General features: G+C 40.3%; 1 protein-coding gene across 9 annotated transcripts in view; it reads right to left on the bottom strand.

Annotated features, from left to right (window-relative positions):
• Positions 1-18146, bottom strand: part of LOC124619295 (ral GTPase-activating protein subunit beta) — a 370359-nt gene that overhangs the window by 277007 nt on the left and 75206 nt on the right. For all 9 annotated transcript variants that reach the window (XM_047145577.1, XM_047145575.1, XM_047145576.1 and 6 more), the window contains one exon: positions 17277-17537. In XM_047145577.1, coding sequence (XP_047001533.1) covers positions 17277-17537 — 261 coding nt within the window. The remainder of the gene's footprint in view (positions 1-17276; positions 17538-18146) is intronic.

The following is an 18146-nucleotide window of genomic DNA, read 5'->3' on the forward strand; positions in this document are numbered from 1 at the left end:
ATGTGAATGTGTTGAGGTGAACTTCTTTAAGCAGAAATTTGCTATTTTATCTTTTCCAGGGGCTTTCCAATTGTGCGTAGAATTAATTGCTTGGGTGACTTCATGTTGCAAAATTATCACTTCAGGCATTTGTGGTATCATCTTGTATGTGTCTGTTTCTGCTTATATCCACCGTGCATGTCCGTTATGTTGTACCGGGTTTGACCATATGTTGCTCCAGAAGTGTTCCATGTCTGTAGTGTTTGGTGGATTGTCTATTTTAATGTGTGTGTTATCTATTGTCTGGTAAAATTTCTTTTGGTTTATGTTGAATGTTTGGTTTTGTTTCCTTCTATTTTCACTTTTTTTGTATCTTCTGAGCCGTTTGGCGAATGCTTGTAATTTCTGCTTCTTTTCGTCTAATTGCTCTGTCGCTTCTTGTTGTGAGATTTTACCTATCCTTTTTCATTTTTTTTCCGAGATTTCATTTCTTATAAATTGTGTTAGCTGTCCGATGTCTTTTCTCAGTTTTTCTATTTTGATCTGTAGCCTGTGTTGCCATGCTGGTTTTGTGGGTTTCTTCTGTGTGTTGGTTGGTTCTGATCTCTGCCTAGTGTGTATATTTAGTGTAGTGTGTGCTCCTATATATACCAGTAGTTGTAACTCTTCCATAGTTGTGTTTTCATTTATTTTGTTGTGTATGATTGTGTTGATAGTTTTTATTGTTGTTTCGACTTGTGGGTTATTTGGTGGTCTATGCAAGAATGGTCTAATATCTGTATTTGTGTCTTTGTATTCTATATATGTTAGCTGAAATTTTTCTTCTATATCTAATATCTGTGTCACTTTGTGTTCTATTTGTGCTTGTTCTGATGGCTGCCTTAAGATTTCGTTTTCCTCTGATTGTTTAATTGGTGCGTGTTGTTCTTTGTTTGTTTGCTCTGGGATGTTTGAGTCCATTACTGTATTTTCTTCTTCTTCTGATTGCACATTATTTTGTTCCAGTATTTGTTGTACTTGTTGTTTGATGTTATCTAATTCTGACTGGGGTATCCTGTTATTTTTTATTATTACACGGATCTGATCAGCTACTCGTTGTTCTGTTAAAAATTTTAATTCTGGGTATCTGGTAATAAATGTTGTGTATACTTGTGATCTGTATCCAGTTGTGTTGGTTCCTAGGTTTGTTGCTTGGTAATAACAGAACATGAGGTGTCGATTAACTTCATCTGACCATCTCATCCTCTGTCTTTGTTTTCCTTCTAGGGTGGTTGCAGGAAGCATATCCTGCAAAACACCTCTATTTGGATTTAAATCATTTTCCAGTTGGCTAGCAGTGTTATTACCATTGTGGGCGGGCATAGGGTTCAAGCGTCGTCCCCGACCATGACGGCGCTTGTCCGAGGCTTCATTAGTTCTGTCCTGAACCATTATTATTATTATTAATTATTATGATTATTATTTCAGACTGGTATCAAGAATAAATGCACTGTTGTAATAAATTAGCTTCTTATTTGACCATTTACCGACACTTTATTAACAATTAACAATGACAAACACCTATATTATTATTCTATTTTTGCATTTTATGAAACCAAAATAGCCTGTTTTGCTAAGATATAAGGTACAGAACTGTCTTTCTCATGTACTATTTATAAACTGATAGAAAACACAAGTGAAAAAAATACTTGCCTTGTTTAAAATAACACAGCCAAAAAATATTAATAAATTATGTTAATAAATTATGTTATTTACAGACTTGTGGAAACAAGTATTATAAATTCATTGACTACCATTTTGGTACATAAAAAAATGTTCCACTTCACAGGATGGTGCAGGAATGTATTGATAGGAATATGGAAACAACACTGAAACCAAGGACCAAAAGTACAAGGAGCATTAAATCAAGGGTACAAGGAAAAAGGAATGTGAATACATAAAAGATACAAATACTGCTAGAAAGTGTAGCATTATAAGTTTGATTATTGGCAAACACTTAATATATGTCCAAAAAAAAAAGTTGCATAAAGGTGCTAAATTTTCTGTCAACAAATAGCTCTCTTATTTCTGGTATTCATCTCAAAAACATTTCCACAGTGCTTTTACCCATTCTCTTTATTTTGCCTTCCATCAGTTGACTTTGCCTGAACTTCAAATTCCAGCAAAGTAGGCTCATTAGAGATGGAGCATCAGCACAGTTCTCATGATAATGAGAGAAGGTATCTGGCATTCCTTTCTACATATTTAAATAAACTATGTAAAATTCAATCCAAGACAGTCAATGTGTGATTTCAAGGTCCTCCAAAATATTGGCATAGCACTAGATTTCATCACTTGATGTTCTGATTTGTAGTTAGAAGTTATTCCACCAACTGTACCTTGAAATGAACTGTAAAAACTAATGAATATCAGGGCATGCTCTCCTAACCAGTGGTTGCAATTTATTATCATAGCTCTCCAGGCCCTGCAATTTGACAAATATTTTTGTTTTGCTCCTTAACTTTAAATCAGATAAGTTATTGTACATACCACAACAAGACAGTCCAAGACTTTTGGAAGAAGTGCTGTCCAACAATTACTTGCAACTAAAAGTAACTATACTGACTCAGTTACATGATGAGTGGACCATGGCATACAGTCACTGTAAAAGGACTTATAAAGAAACAGAGACTACTACACAATGAGTGGAAAAAGGATAGGACTATATAGAGTGATGCTGAAGGAAACACATTTGGCCATCAAGAGAACAATGTGTGAAGAATTCAATGACTACCATACCAAAATGCTGTCTAAAGATCTTTCACAAAACCCATAGAATTTCTGGTCATATGTAAAGGGTGATAGTAGCATCAAAGTTAGTGTCCAGTCACTCACAGATGACAGAGGATTAGAAACTGAGAGCAGCAAAGCAAAAGCAGAAATGCTTAATTCTATTTTCAAATGTTCCTTCACAAAGGAAAACCCCGATTTTTAACTCTCACACTACTGAAAAGATGAGTGAAAAAATTGCTGAGAAACAGCTAAAATCTGTAAAATTTAAAAAAGAGCCAGGGCCCAAAGGACTCCTTATCAGATTCCATACTCAATTTGCAGCTGAGTTAGCCCCCCTGTTGACTATAATCTATCATACTTGTACATTCCTCGAACAAAACACAATGCCCATTAGCAGGATAAAAACACAGGTCACAATCATTCCCAAAAAATGGTAGTATCAGTGATCCATAAAACTACTGTCCAATGTCTTTGACTTCATGTGTTGTAAAATCTTAGAACATACTCTGAACTTAAACATAATGGGATATCTAAAACAGAATGACATCCTTGATGTCAACCAACAAGGTTTCCAATTGATCATGTGAAATCCAACTCGCACTTTTTTCTCACATGTCAGTACAGCACCTACGCTAATTATCAGAAGTACAATCATAAGGGGTATCAAAAGAAATATGTAAGGATTTTATGGTAGGGAGGACACAGCAAATTATCTTACATGGAAAGTCATCGGCAGATGTAGAAGTAACTCTGGGTGTTCCACAGGGAGGTGTTTTGCATCCCTTGCTGTTCATGTTGTATGTTATTGCAGAAAATATTGATAGTAACATATGACTTTCACAGATGATGCAGTTATCTATAATGAAGAGCAGTCTGGAAGAAGATGCCAAAATAATCAGAGGTTAATATGGCGTAAATTGGTGCAAAGACTGGCAACCTATTTTAAACATTCAGGAATGGGAAACTGTACAATTCACAAAATGAAAAATAGCCTTGTATCCCGTAACTATAACATAATGAGTCACAGTTGGACTCAATCTACTCATACAAATACCTGGGTGTAACACTTGGTGGGGACATGAAATGGAACCATCACGTAGGTTCAGTTTTCTTTGACCTACGGGAGATTGTCACAGACATGCTGAAAGAACTGAACTGGCAGATTCTTGAAGTGAGATGCAAACTATCCTGAGAGTGCCTACTTACAAAGTATCAAGAACTGTCTTTAAATGATGACTCCAAAAATATACTGCAACTCCATGGCGTGCGCGTGCGCGCTCTCACACACACACACACACACACACACACACACACACACACACACACAGAGAGGCATTTAAAGAGTCATCCTTCCTTTGCTCAATGTGAGAATGGGATTGGCAGGGGAGCGGAGGAGGTAATAATTAGTAGAATGGGACATACTCACTGGCATGCACTTCACAGTGGTTTGCAGAATATGGATGTAAATGTAGAAAACCCTTCATCACTGACACTTTACATTTCATTGGAAGTATAGTGAGTTTCAAAAAGTCACCTAATTTCACAAAATTATACCTTCCATATACATGTAGACAAAGACTTGGGGCATCCTTTACTTTATGCATAGGACTACAAAGATTTTATCACATTTCGCACAGGTATATCTTTTACATGTATTCACATACAGCCTTGGGATACTTCTGACAACAAAGTTTGGGAATAAAGTTTTCATCTGTAATTCACGAACGTTCAATGTGCAGTCCACTGGATGCACAAAAATCATCCATATGATGGTCAAACTTATTCAATACTTTTGCTAGCATGCTCAGAGTTACTGCATTCACTGCTATTTCCTGGAAGTGTCACAATTTATCCCAAGCTATTGGAAAGGGAGGCGCATAGATTGTCTTTCACAAAGCTATACAAATAAAATCACATATCTAAATCTACATCTACATCCATACTCTGCAAGCCACCTGACAGTGTGTGGCGGAGGGATCAAGTAATCTCAGAGGCCAAGAGTCAATTCAAGAACTATACATCCTTTACGCTATAGAAGACACAGTGCTATACTCTCAATGAAATTCATGCCATACAGTTGTAACCAAGTTTTACCTCTTGAAATGGAGAATGTAAAACTCTTTTTATTGCTGTGTTGCTGCTGTCTAAACTCAGCAGGTAACAGCTAATGAATGTGAGAGCACATGAGGAAGTGAGCTGCACCTTGTAGAGCCCTACCAACAACACACAGATGGGATATTACAACTGACAACTGGTACATGGGCATCCATACCCGGGCAAGAGGGATCGTTTCCTACCCCGTTCCGCTCACAAAACAGAAAAAAATATAGTGCAGTTAAGTGTTTTTCTTTCAGGAAAATCATGTAAAAGTCAGTATTATTTAGCATTTTAACAGAGTTGGAACTGAAATGTTTTCGCCACTGTTTAAAATTCGCCATTCATCTTCCAAAACATTAAAAAACGTTCAATACCCTTGGTCTAGATCCCCCTTACAAACTATCAATCATATGGGCACTCTTGAACTGGTACCAAGATACACTTTGATGCATAAGTTACCCACAAGATTCATTCTGTGTTACTATATTCATTCACCCCCCCCCCCTCCCCCCCCTCCATGAACCATGGAACTTGCCGTTGGTGGGGAGGTTTGCGTGCCTCAATGATACAGATGGCCGTACCGTAGGGGCAACCACAACGAAGGGGTATCTGTTGAGAGGCCACACAAACATGGGGTTCCTGAAGAGAGGCAGCAGCATTTTCAGTAGTTCCAGGGGCAACAGTCTGGATGATTGACTGATCTGACCTTGTAACACTAACCAAAACGGCCTTGCTGTGCTGGTACAGCGAACAGCTGAAAGCAAGGGCAAACTAAAGCCGTAATTTTTCCCGAGGGCATGCAGCTTTACTGTATGGTTAAATGATGATGGTGTCCTCTTGGGTAAAATATTCCGGAGGTAAAATAGTCCCGCATTCGGATCTCTGGGCGGGGACTACTCAAGAGGACGTGGTTATCAGGAGAAAGAAAACTGGTGTTCTACGGATGGGAGCGTGGAATGTCAGATCCCTTAATCGGGCAGGTAGGTTAGATATTTTAAAAAGGGAAATGGATAGGTTAAAGTTAGATATAGTGGGAATTAGTGAAGTTCGGTGGCAGGAGGAACAGGACTTTTGGTCAGGTGAATACAGGATTATAAATACAAAATCAAATAGGGGTACTGCAGGAGTAGGTTTAATAATGAATTAACAAAAATAGGAGTGCAGGTAAGCTACTACAAACAGCATAGTGAATGCATTATTGTGGCCAAGATAGACACGAAGCCCATGCCTACTACAGTAGTATAAATTTATATGCCAACTAGCTCTGCAGATTATGAAGAAATTGATGAAATGTATGATGTGATAAAAGAAATTACTCAGGTAGTGAAGGGAGATGAAAATTTAATAGTCATGGGTGACTGGAATTCGAGAGTAGGAAAAGGGAGGGAAGGAAACATAGTAGATGAATATGGATTGGGGGTAAGAAATTAAATACGAAGCCATCTGGTAGAATTTTGCACAGAGCATAACTTAATCATAGCTAATACTTGGTCCAAGAATCATAAAAGAAGGTTGTATACATGGAAGAATCCTGGAGATACTAGAAGGTATCAGATAGATTATATCATGGTAAGACAGAGATGTAGGAACCAGGTTTTAAATTGTAAGACATTTCCAGGGGCAGATGTGGACTCTGACCACAATCTATTGGTTATGATCTGTAGATTCAAACTGAAGAAACTGCAAAAAGGTGGGAATTTAAGGAGATGGGAGCTGGATAAACTGACTAAACCAGAGGTTGTACAGAGTTTCAGGGAGAGCATAAGGGAACAATTGTCACAAATGGGGGAAAGAAATACAGTAGAAGAAGAATGGGTAGCTCTGAGGGATGAAGTAGTGAAGGCAGCAGACGATCAAGTAGGTAAAAAGACGAGGGCTAATAGAAATTCTTGGCTAACAGAAGAGATATTGAATTTAATTGATGAAAGGAGAAAATATGAGGATGCAGTAAATGAAGCAGGCAAAAAGGAATACAAATGTCTCAAAAATGAGATCAACAGGATGTGCAAAATGGCATAAGCAGGGATGGCTAGAGGACAAATGTAAGGCTGTAGAGGCTTATCTCACTAGGGGTAAGATAGATACTGCCTACAGGAAATTTAAAGAGACCTTTGGAGAAAAGAGGACCACTTGTATGAATATCAAGAGCTCAGATGGAAACCCAGTTCTAAGCAAAGAAGGGAAACCAGAAAGATGGAAGGAGTATATAGGGGGTCTATACAAGGGCAATGTACTTGAGGACAATATTATGGAAATGGGAAAGGATGTAGATGAAGATGAAATGGGAGATACGATACTGCGTTAAGAGTTTGACAGAGCACTGAAAGACCTGAGTCAAAACAAGGCCCCAGGAGTAGACAACATTCCATTAGAACTATTGACAGCCCTGGGAGAGCCAGTCATGACAAAACTCTACCATCTGGTGAGCAAGATATACGAGACAGGTGAAATAGCCTCAGACTTCAAGAAGAATATAATAATTCCAATCCCAAAGAAAGCAGGTGTTGACAGATGTAAAAATTACCGAACTATCAGTTTAGTAAGTCACAGCTGCAAAATACTAATGCGAATTCTTTATAGAGGAACGGAAAAACTGGTAGAAGCCGACCTCAGGGAAGATCAGTTTGGATTCCGTAGAAATATTGGAACACGTGAGGCAATACTGACCCTACAACTTATCTTAGAAGAAAGATTAAGGAAAGGCAAACCTACATTTCTAGCATTTGTAGACATAGAGAAAGCTTTTGATGATGTTGACTGGAATACTCTCTTTCAAATTCTGATGTTGGCAGGGGTAAAATAGAGGGAGCGAAAGGCTATTTACATTTGTACAGAAAACAGATGGCAGTTTTAAGAGTCGAGGGGTATGAAAGGGAAGCAGTGGTTGTGAAGGGAGTGAGACAGGGTTGTAGCCTCTCCCCGATATCATTCAATCTGTATATTGAGCAAGCGGTAAAGGAAACAAAAGAAAAATTTCGAGTAGGTATTAAAATCCATGGAGAAGAAATAAAAACTTTAAGGTTCGCCGATGACATTGTAATTCTGTCAGAGACGGCAAAGGACTTGGAAGAGCAGTTGAACAGAATGGACAGTGTCTTGAAAGGAGGATATAAGATGAACATCAACAAAAGCAAAACGAGGATAATGGAATGTAGTCAAATTAAGTTGGGTGATGCTGATGGAATTAGATTAGGAAATGAGACACATAAAGTAGTAAACGAGTTTAACTATTTGCGGATCAAAATAACATGATGGTCGAAGTAGAGAGGATATAAAATGTACACTGGCAATGGCAAGGAAAGCATATCTGAAGAACAGAAACTTGTTAACATCGAGTATAGATTTAAGTGTCAGGAAGTCATTTCCCAAAGTATTTGTATGGAGTGTAGCCATGTATGGAAGTGAAACATGGATGATAAACAGTTTGGACAAGTAGAGAATAGAAGCATTTGAAATGTGATGCAACGGAAGAATGCTGAAGATTAGGCGGGTAGATCACATAACTAATGAGGAGGTATTGAATAGAATTGGGGAGAAGAGGAGTTTGTGGCACAACTTGGCAAGAAGAAGGGACCGGTTGGTAGTACCTGTTCTGAGGCATCAAGGGCTCACAAATTTAGCATTGAAGGGCAGCGTGGAAGGTAAAAATCGGAGAGGGAGACCAAGAGATGAATACACTAAGCAGATTCAGAAGGATGTAGGTTGCAGTAAGTACTGGAAGATGAAGAAGCTTGCACAGGATAGAGTAGCATGGAGAGCTGCATCAAAGCAGTCTCAGGACTGAAGACCACAACAACAACAACAACAACAACAACAACAACAACATATTCATTCATGAAGAAGATAAAGTCTTGTGAAATTGGATAAATCTTTTTGAAACATGCTATTTAGTATGTTGTGATTTTGTTACTTTATCTGGTTTTTTGCACACAACACATGGTAAACATTAAACAGATGGTATTGATGAACAACAGTATTGATATAAACAGTAAAGAAGTAGCTTAATCATCTGAATATGAGTCCAGTTGTTTAACTGTCAAAGCTATTGTATTACCGAATTCAGAAAGATATTCTAAAACTGGCGAAATTCAGCTCTGGATATCTAGCACAAGGACATTAACTTAAGTAACTGGTGTCTCTAACTTTATGAAAAGGGAAGTTGGTACTCACCACATAGCGGAGATGCTGAGTCGTAGATAGGCACAACAAAAAGAGTGTCACAAATAAGCTTCCAGCCAGCAAGGCCTTCATCAAAAATAGACAACACACACACACACACACACACACACACACACACACACGACTGCAGTCTCTGGCAACTGAAGCCACACTGCAAGCAGCAGCACCAGTGCATCATGGGAGTATTGACTGGGTGGGGTTAAGGAGGAGGCTGGGGTGGGGAGGGGGAGGGAATATAGAGTTGGGAAGTTAAGATGGGCGGGAGGGGAGAGGTGAGGAGGGGGAAGAGGGGGAAGGGGGTGCAGTGGAAAAGGAGAGAAATAAGAAGACTGGGAGCAATGGTGGAATGAGGGATGCATAGTGCTGGAATGGAGACATGGAACGGGCTGGATGGGTGAGGACAATGATTAACGAAGGTCGAGGCCAGGAAGGTTACAGGAATGTAGGATATATTGCAGGAAAAGTTCCCATGTGTGCAAGTCAGAAAAGCTGGTGTTGGTGGGCAGGATAGATATGGCACATGCTGTGAAGCAGTCATTGAAATGAAGAGTGTCATGCTGGGCAGCATGCTCAACAATAGGGTGGTCCACTTGTTTCTTGGCCACAGTTTGTCGGTGGCCATTCAAGTGGACAGACAAGATTGTTTGTTGTCATGCCCACTAAGAATGCAGCACAGTGGTTGCAGCTTAGCTTGTGGATCACATGACTGGTTTCACAGGTAGCCCTGTCTTTCATGGGATAGATGATGACTGTGACCGAATTGGAGTAGGTGATTGTGGGAGGATGTATGGGACAGGTGTTGCATCTAGCTTTATTACAGGGATATGAGCCATGAGGTAAGGGGTTGGGAGCAAAGGTTGTGTAGGGATGGACAAGTATATTGTGTAGGTTTGGTGGACAGCAGAATAACCCTGTGGGATGGGTGGGAAGGATTGTGGGGAGAACATTTGTCATTTCAGGGCATGATGAGAGGTAGTTGAAACCCCAGCAGAGAATATAATTCTGTTGCTCCAGTCCTGGGTGGTACTGAGTTATGAGGGGAATGCTCCTCTGTGACTGGATGGGAGACATTGGGGAGGTCATGGGTGACTGGAAAGATAAGGCATGAAAGATTTGTTTTCTACAAGGTTGGGGCAATAATTACAGTCTGTAAAGGCCTCAGTGAGACTCAGTATATTTCACTTGTCACTGTAGATGTGACGACCACGGGTGGCTTGGCTGTATGGAAGGGAATGCTTGGTATGGAACAGGTGGCAGATGGTGAACTGGAGGTATTGCTGGTGGTCAGTAGGTTTGAGGTGGAGGTCAACATCTAGGAAGGTGGCTTGTTTGTTTGAGTAGGACCAAGTGAAGTAAATGGAGGAGAAGATGATGATGTTCCGGTCGAATGCAGATAAGGTGTCCTCATCGTTGATCTAGATCGCAAAAATGTCATCAATAAATCTGAAGCAGGTGAGGGGATTAGGATACTATGTGTATAGGAATGATTCCTCTAGTTGGCCCATGAATAGGTTGGCATAGGATGATGCCATGCGGGTACCCATAGCCCTACCCCGGATCCTACAAACCGCTCCCCACTCCCACTCTTTCTCTGTTATACCCCAGTGCGCACCCACTAATTTCACCTCATCCAGTCACATTTGCCGTCCCGCTTTTTCACACTTATCCACCATCAGGTCTGCTACCCATAGTAATATATTTTTCTTATTGTTTATATATTTTCTTTGATTTTGTTGTGACTTCACACCAATTTTAGTGAGTTTTCGTATTACCCTATCATTGACTCCCTCAGATTTCATCTTGTTTCCCCCTTTTGCATCCGTTTCATCCTTCTCGTGATTTTTCTCCCGTATTTGGGTGTATTTTTGTGAATTTTTTCAGACGTAATTCTATGGTTATTTATGTAATTTTACGCATTTTTTCCACAACCATGAATCCTTACTCCTTCCATCTGCATCAATACAGAAAAGCTGCCTAAACCCTAGCCAAAACCCAGTCCCATATACTGCTGCATTGTTGCTTGGCTCATGGAATCCTCCAAAATGGCCTTAACATCAAATTACCCATCTCCAGCTGCCACCCCTCCTTCCACATTGACCTCCATCTCTTCATATTCCATCAATCCTTACCCCTCAGAAATACTGTCCCGCAAAACCATATCAACAAAGCCCAAACCTCCTTGCAATACCTTTTCTCCATCCGCAAAATTCTTCTGTTATGTAAGCCCAAATTCCTGGAACCCATAACACACACTGAAACGCTTGCCTTTCAGGAACTAGAAAAACATGCACAACTCCACCTCAAAAAACTCTCCACCCAGCTCCCGCCTTGGAGTACCACTTCCACCATTTCTACAACAACCTCCTCCACATCCCCTCATAGCTGAGAAACCCTGTCTCGCAGACCTACTACATTTACCCTATCTCCAAAAGTCACTCCCACCACCACACAGAATCCAGAACCGAAACAAAGTCGTGAACCTTTCCTCCACAAGCCTTAGCCCCACAGAAATATCAGTCCTTGCTAAAGACCTCAACTTTTGCCCCATTCCCAAATGCAATCACACAGGACTTGTTAAAGATCTTCTCTCCTTCTCCCGGTCCCTACAGTGGAAACACTTTTTTGTCACCAACGCTAATAATCAGACTCAAGCAAAGACCAATGTTGAACCCTGCCTGACTCAGTTCACTCTGCCATCCAACTGTGGTCCACCCCCACTGCCCCCCAATCACCCCCTGTTAACTTTCCAGAATTTCTTAACCTCAAACCTTGCCTCATCATTAATCCCCAAATCCCTCAACATGCAAACTACCCTTACATCCACAGAAAGAACTGCAGTCCACCATCTAAAAACTAATCCCAACCTCATAAGCCTACCTGCGGACAAAGGTCCCACCACTATTGTTTTGAACCACAAGGATCACCTGGCAGAAGAACTCTGCCAGATGTCAGATACATCCACCAACAAACCTTGCCACAATGACCCCATTTCAGAAATCCAGCAAGATCTCCAGTCACTTCTCAAATCCTTAGGCCCATCCCAGAACCTCTCCCTGGAATCAATCTCACTGCTCACCCCTACCACTCCCAGCACTCCTACCTTCTACATGGTTCTTAAAGTCCATAAACCCAACTACCCAGGATGCCCCCCTATATAAAATACACCAACCATTTCATCCAGAGGCTCTCCACTGTTCCTGTCGCATTACCAAACAGTGCCCTGCTCATCACTACTGATCCTACCTCCCTTTACACCAACATCCCTAATGCCCATGGCCTTACCACAATTGAACACTACCTTTTCCAACCGCTGACAGATTCCAAACCAATAACCTCCTTCCTAGTCACCATAAGCAACTTAAGCAACTATATCCACACCCAGAATAACTTCTCCTTTGCAGGCATTACCTACAAACAAATTTGGGGTACGGCTATGGGCACCTGCATGTCATCATCCTATGCTAACCTACTCATAAGTCATCTACCAGAATCATTCCTAAACATCCAGAATCCCAAGCCCCTCAGCTGGTTCAGATTCACTGATGACATCTTTGCAATCTGGATCAAGGGTGAGGACACCCTATCCACATGACTCCAGAACCTCAACAGCTTCTCCCCCATTTATTTCACCTGGTCCTACTCAACCCAACAAGCCACCTTCCTAGATGTTGACCGCCACACTCAAAGATGGCAACATCAGTATCTATGTCCATATCAAACACCCTAACCACCAGCAATACCTCCACTTCGGCAGCTGCCACCTGTTCCATACCAAGAATTCCCTTCCACCCGTGGTCATCACACCTGCAGTGACAAGCAGTCCCTCTCGAAATATATCGAGGGTCTCACTGAAGCCTTCACAGACAGTATTTATCTTCCCAACCTTGTACAAAAACAAATAATCCATGCCTTATCTTTGCAGTCACCCACCAACTCCCAAAGTCTCACAATATGGCCACAGAGGAGCATTCCCCTCGTAGCTCAGTACCACCCCGGACTGAAGCAACAAAATTACATTCTCTGCCAGGGTTTTGACTATCTCTTGTCATGCCCTGAAATCAGAAATGTCCTCCCCACTAACCTTCCCATCCCTCCCACAGTGGTATTCTGCCATTCACCAAACCTACACAATATACTTGTCCATCCCTACACAATCTCTGCTTCCAACCCTTACCTCATGGCTCATATCCCTGTAATAGATCTAGCTGCAACACCTGTCCCATACATCCTCCCACCACCACATACTTCAATCTGGTCACACACATCACTTATCCCATCACAGGCAGGGCTACCTGCAAAACCAGTCATGTGATCTACAAGATTAGCTGCAACCAATGTGCTGCATTCTATGTGGGCATGACAACCCACAATCTGTCTGTCCAGTTGAACGGCCACTGACAAACTGTGGCCAGGAAACAATTGGACCACCTTATTGTTGAGCACACTGCCCAACACGACACCCTTCATTTCAATGACTGCTTCACATGGATCCTGCCCACCAACAACAGCTTCTCTGAATTGAGCAGGTGAGAACTTTCCATACAATATAACCTACATTCCTGTAACCCTCCTGGCTTCAACCTTCATTAGCCATAGTCCTCACTCATCCAGCCCCTTCCCTGTCCCCATTCAGCACCACATATCCCTCATTCCACCATCATACCCAGTCTTCTTACTCCTCTCCTTTTCCGCTACCCCCACCCCCACCTCTCCCCTGCCGTCTGTCTAATCTTCTGACTGCAAACAGCTGCCCTACCCTCTGTCCATCTCGCCCCTGCGCACTCCCCAGCAGTACTTCAATGTCCCCCACCCCTACTCTAGTATCCCTGCCCCAGCCTCCTCCTTACCCCCACACAGTCACCACTCCCATGATGCACTGGTGCTGCTGCTTGCAGTGGGGCTTCAGGTGCCAGAGACTGCAGTTTTGTGTGTGTGTGCAGCCTCCTCCTTACCCCCACCCAGTCACCACTCCCATGATGCACTGGTGCTGCTGCTTGCAGTGGGGCTTCAGTTGCCAGAGACTGCAGTTTTGTGTGTGTGTGTGTGTGTGTGTGTGTGTGTGTGTGTGTGTGTGTTTTGTGTCGTGTGTTTTTGTTGAAGGTCTTGCTGCCTGAAAGCTTATTTGTGATAGTCTTTTTGTTGTTGTGCCTATCTGTAACTCAGCATCTCCCCTATATGGTGATTAGCAGCTTTCCTTTTCATAATATTGTCACATTCCATCGTGGATTTTCCAATTTTTGGTGTCTCTAAATTTATGCACATGTCAGGCAGTTGACTTGTTTATTACCGAGTCAAAGAAAGAGAATTAACTTATCACTCTGTGGAGAGGTGTACACTGCACATTTACCTGATGCACACTTTGTAATCCTTATCAGCCAAGCAGAATCATGAAACTCAGCACTTGAAACTAGTGTTTGAAGGTATGATAATTTTTGATGTTATTAGCCTGTGTTAGGTGTTTGGGAGAGATGGTACATATTGATATATGTTTTCACATGTATTCTTGCAAAAAAAGGTATTTATGCTAACCTGATTTTCCTGCAGCTATGACATGGTATTGGCTTTCTGGGAAAACTTTATGAGTGCTGAAATGAAGGAGACTGTGTGTGATGGGATTTAAAATGGCTTCTTTGTTTCGCATATGGATTATACTCACTGGCTAATTTACTAATTTACTTTCTTCTAGGTATGCTTGTCACACTTACTATTGGAGACACAATAAGTCACTGAATAACCCAGGGACTTAGTCATCTTTCATGTTTCTTTATTTGAGTGGCTATGCCAAATTCTCCTGAAGATGTCTTTCACTTGGACAGCAGTTTCACATGGCCAAAATTCTTATATGCAAAGCAGCACATTGTGGTAAGTATAAATGGTCTTAATTTAAGATAAATGAACCTAATCTTCAAGTTCACTAGAATCTTGGATATTAAATACCAGACTGAATCATCCACTTTATTTTCCCCCTTTTCGTTCATCTTGTACTTTGGTTACATAATCTGTTCCTATATCAATCTAGTAGTGTTCATTTTCATGATATCTCTGCACAAGAAAATAACAGTCTGATTAAAGACAAAAGTGTTGTGCAGCTGTATTATAATGACATATTCTGCAATCATGTTAGTTTTTGGTCTAAAAGGGCGACAATTTCTCAGAGGATAAATGTTCTTAGGTCATTTTCATCACAACCACCATCCTAATCACCACCACCACCACCACCAACAACAACAACAACAACAACAACAACAACATCATTTGATTCACTACTTGATGAGCACTGCTTTCAGACTTTTCCCTGGAAGCCAGGCAATTGTTATACGCCAATAAGTTGTTAATTATGCCTATCCACCTTTTGTTCGGTCATTGTATGGGCATCTGCTTATTTTCTGGAGTGGAGCAAGTAATGTTCTGTTCTCATCTACCATCTTTTCACCAGTCCACACGTCCAGTCCACTTCTACCTCGTTTTCATAACAGATACGATTATGTTCTCCATTCCAGTGGGCTTCCTGGTGACTCTGTCAGTTTTCTATCCCTCTAGTAATTCTCACTATGTATATCTTCATTGTTTTTGAGCAACCCTCTGCTTTTGATTGGTTTTTGTATTAAAAGACATATGTCAAAACTTGTACTAGGCAATGTTTGTTAACTTTATTTTTTCAGATTAATCACCAGCTTAATTTTGAAAGCCCTATTTAGTTTACCTGAAGCAATCCATCCCGTTTTTATTCTTCTGTTTACTTCTACTGCTGTTCATCCAGTTGTTACCTCCAAACAACCTAAATACCTAACATGATGAACTAGTTCTAAGATCTCATAGTTAGTCTTTACTTTGTCTTCTTAAAATGTTGATTATACATTATTTTAGTCATACTGTGATTGATTTTCAGGCCTTCTTTCAAACTTACTCTTTTAAGTTTCATACATTTATTGTTGTACTATAATTGCTTTAGAGATAAACGGCACAATGTCATCAGAAAAATTAAGATGGTTCAGGGTAATTAAAAAAAATATATTGTTCTTCAGTTTCCCATGTGAAGGATCTGAAACACCTTCTAGGACTGTTGAGAATAGTTATGAATAATAAAATCATTGTGGCAGTGAGTTTGCAACCTTAACTCACACACAGATTTCTTTGTTGTTGGTTTTTCATGTGTCCACCCATTCACACCCTCTTTACTGATTGGGACTTAATAATACCACCAAGTAGTTGACACAAGTAACAGATACTTAACAGGTTATTCAATCATCTTTCAGGCTTGCACCCATGGTAGTATTATTTCTCCTTCCAGTATTTCAGTTGATCAACTTACAGCCACCTTCACAGCGAGTCACTGGCCAAATTTAAACCACCTGACACAAAACTATGAAATGGTTGTGAGTCAAAGGGCATCACAACCAAAGATAATTGAAGAATCAGTAACTAAGTTTTTGTAGTGATGAAAGCAGTGAAGCACAACGTGTGGTCTCTCAATGTTTCAGATATGATTGGACTTTTCAAAGCCTAATCACTGACACATCACTCTACCCTTGCACTTCTTGAATATCTGGTTTTACAACTACAAGCTACTGGAGAATAGATAGCTCTTACCTATGCTATTTATGGAGCTAGCTAGATGTCATCCTAATTATTTACTGCTATGGTAAAAAAACTGTTCTATTACTCTGAGTGGGCATACCTAAAAGGCACATAACACTTTTGGTGGTCAATTCTTTGAGTTCGACAATGAATGATACAATGGCCATCAAAGTTGACAAATTTTTTATACCCAGTTGCAACGTATTTCTAGCAAACCCAAAACTAGAATATTCTCATCCAAACAACAAAGGTTATCCTGAATGCACCTAAATGGGTCCATACACAAGTAACCGCAGATAGTTCTTTCCCATAAGGAACTTACTAAGCCAAAAGAGTATCATGAATGAATTACCAATTACAACACATTTGATAAATTAGAAAATTACAAATACACCTAGTAGTACTAGTAGTAGCAGTATAATTAACATACCATATAGCAGAGATGGATAATTAGTCATATAGTTTAAACTGTTGTAACACTTCTTGTTAATGATCCCATTAATGAAACTGTGCATGCTCTTTATGTAACAGTTCTGACATACTAACACTGTCATTTAAAAAAAAAGAAAAAAAGACACACACACACACACACACACACACACACACACACACACACACACAGAAATTTTCATGCCGTTATCCATCACAAACCAGCTGTCACGTGTACTTACCCAAGAAAGCATCAACTAGTCCTGCAATCCCTTTTATTGCTTTTAGAAAGATTAGTGGCAGTGCTGAAAGACATGGATGCTGGCTAGGATCGATGACAGTTTCACTAATTATTGCAAACTGCAGGAACTTCTGGGTCTGACTTACAACTGAGGGACGACAAAGGTTCACTGGGTTTCCAAGGCAGTGTAGAAATCGAAACCAACTCTGTGCTATGCAATCTCTACTGGCATTTGCTGGTATCAACTGAGCATCCTCCTCCGCTGTTAAACAGAACAATAACATTTAAATATTATTAATGGTGGCAATCTCTAAATTACATCATATTTGGTTAATAAAGTTACATAATATCTCCTTTGGTGGTGTAATTTAACTTAATTTATGATTCTGTGCAGCACTTAATCTACCTGTTTTTACAGACCATAAATAAAGCAAAAATATTTACCTACAGCACACCAGTTAAACACTTGGCATATTTGGATGCAATGAAAGTGGGTTCATTCTTTGAAGACTCAAATGTAATTGTATTCTTACACTAACAACTTCCTTTTCTGTGCCCATTTGGATTTGATAAAATTACTCCCTGGATTCTGTTTGTAAAGGTGGAATGATACGTCTGGTAAATTATGATGAAATTTTGGGAAATTTTGCTAGGGCACAACTATACTTGGCGTGATTTTGAAACGGTTCTGTTTAAATTTTCAAACAGGTGTCATATGAAACTGGCATGTTTCCATCACTTCAAGTTCTGGTGATGTTATGTGACTACATAAAATGTAGATCCACCATTACACCAGAGGCCGAAGAACAGTGAAATGGCAGAGGTGAAAAAGTGAAGAATGCTATGAAAATTGTCTTCTATTCATGAACTG

The sequence above is a fragment of the Schistocerca americana genome, chromosome 6 (assembly GCF_021461395.2).
Source record: "Schistocerca americana isolate TAMUIC-IGC-003095 chromosome 6, iqSchAmer2.1, whole genome shotgun sequence".
NCBI classification, from domain to species: Eukaryota; Metazoa; Arthropoda; class Insecta; order Orthoptera; family Acrididae; genus Schistocerca; species Schistocerca americana.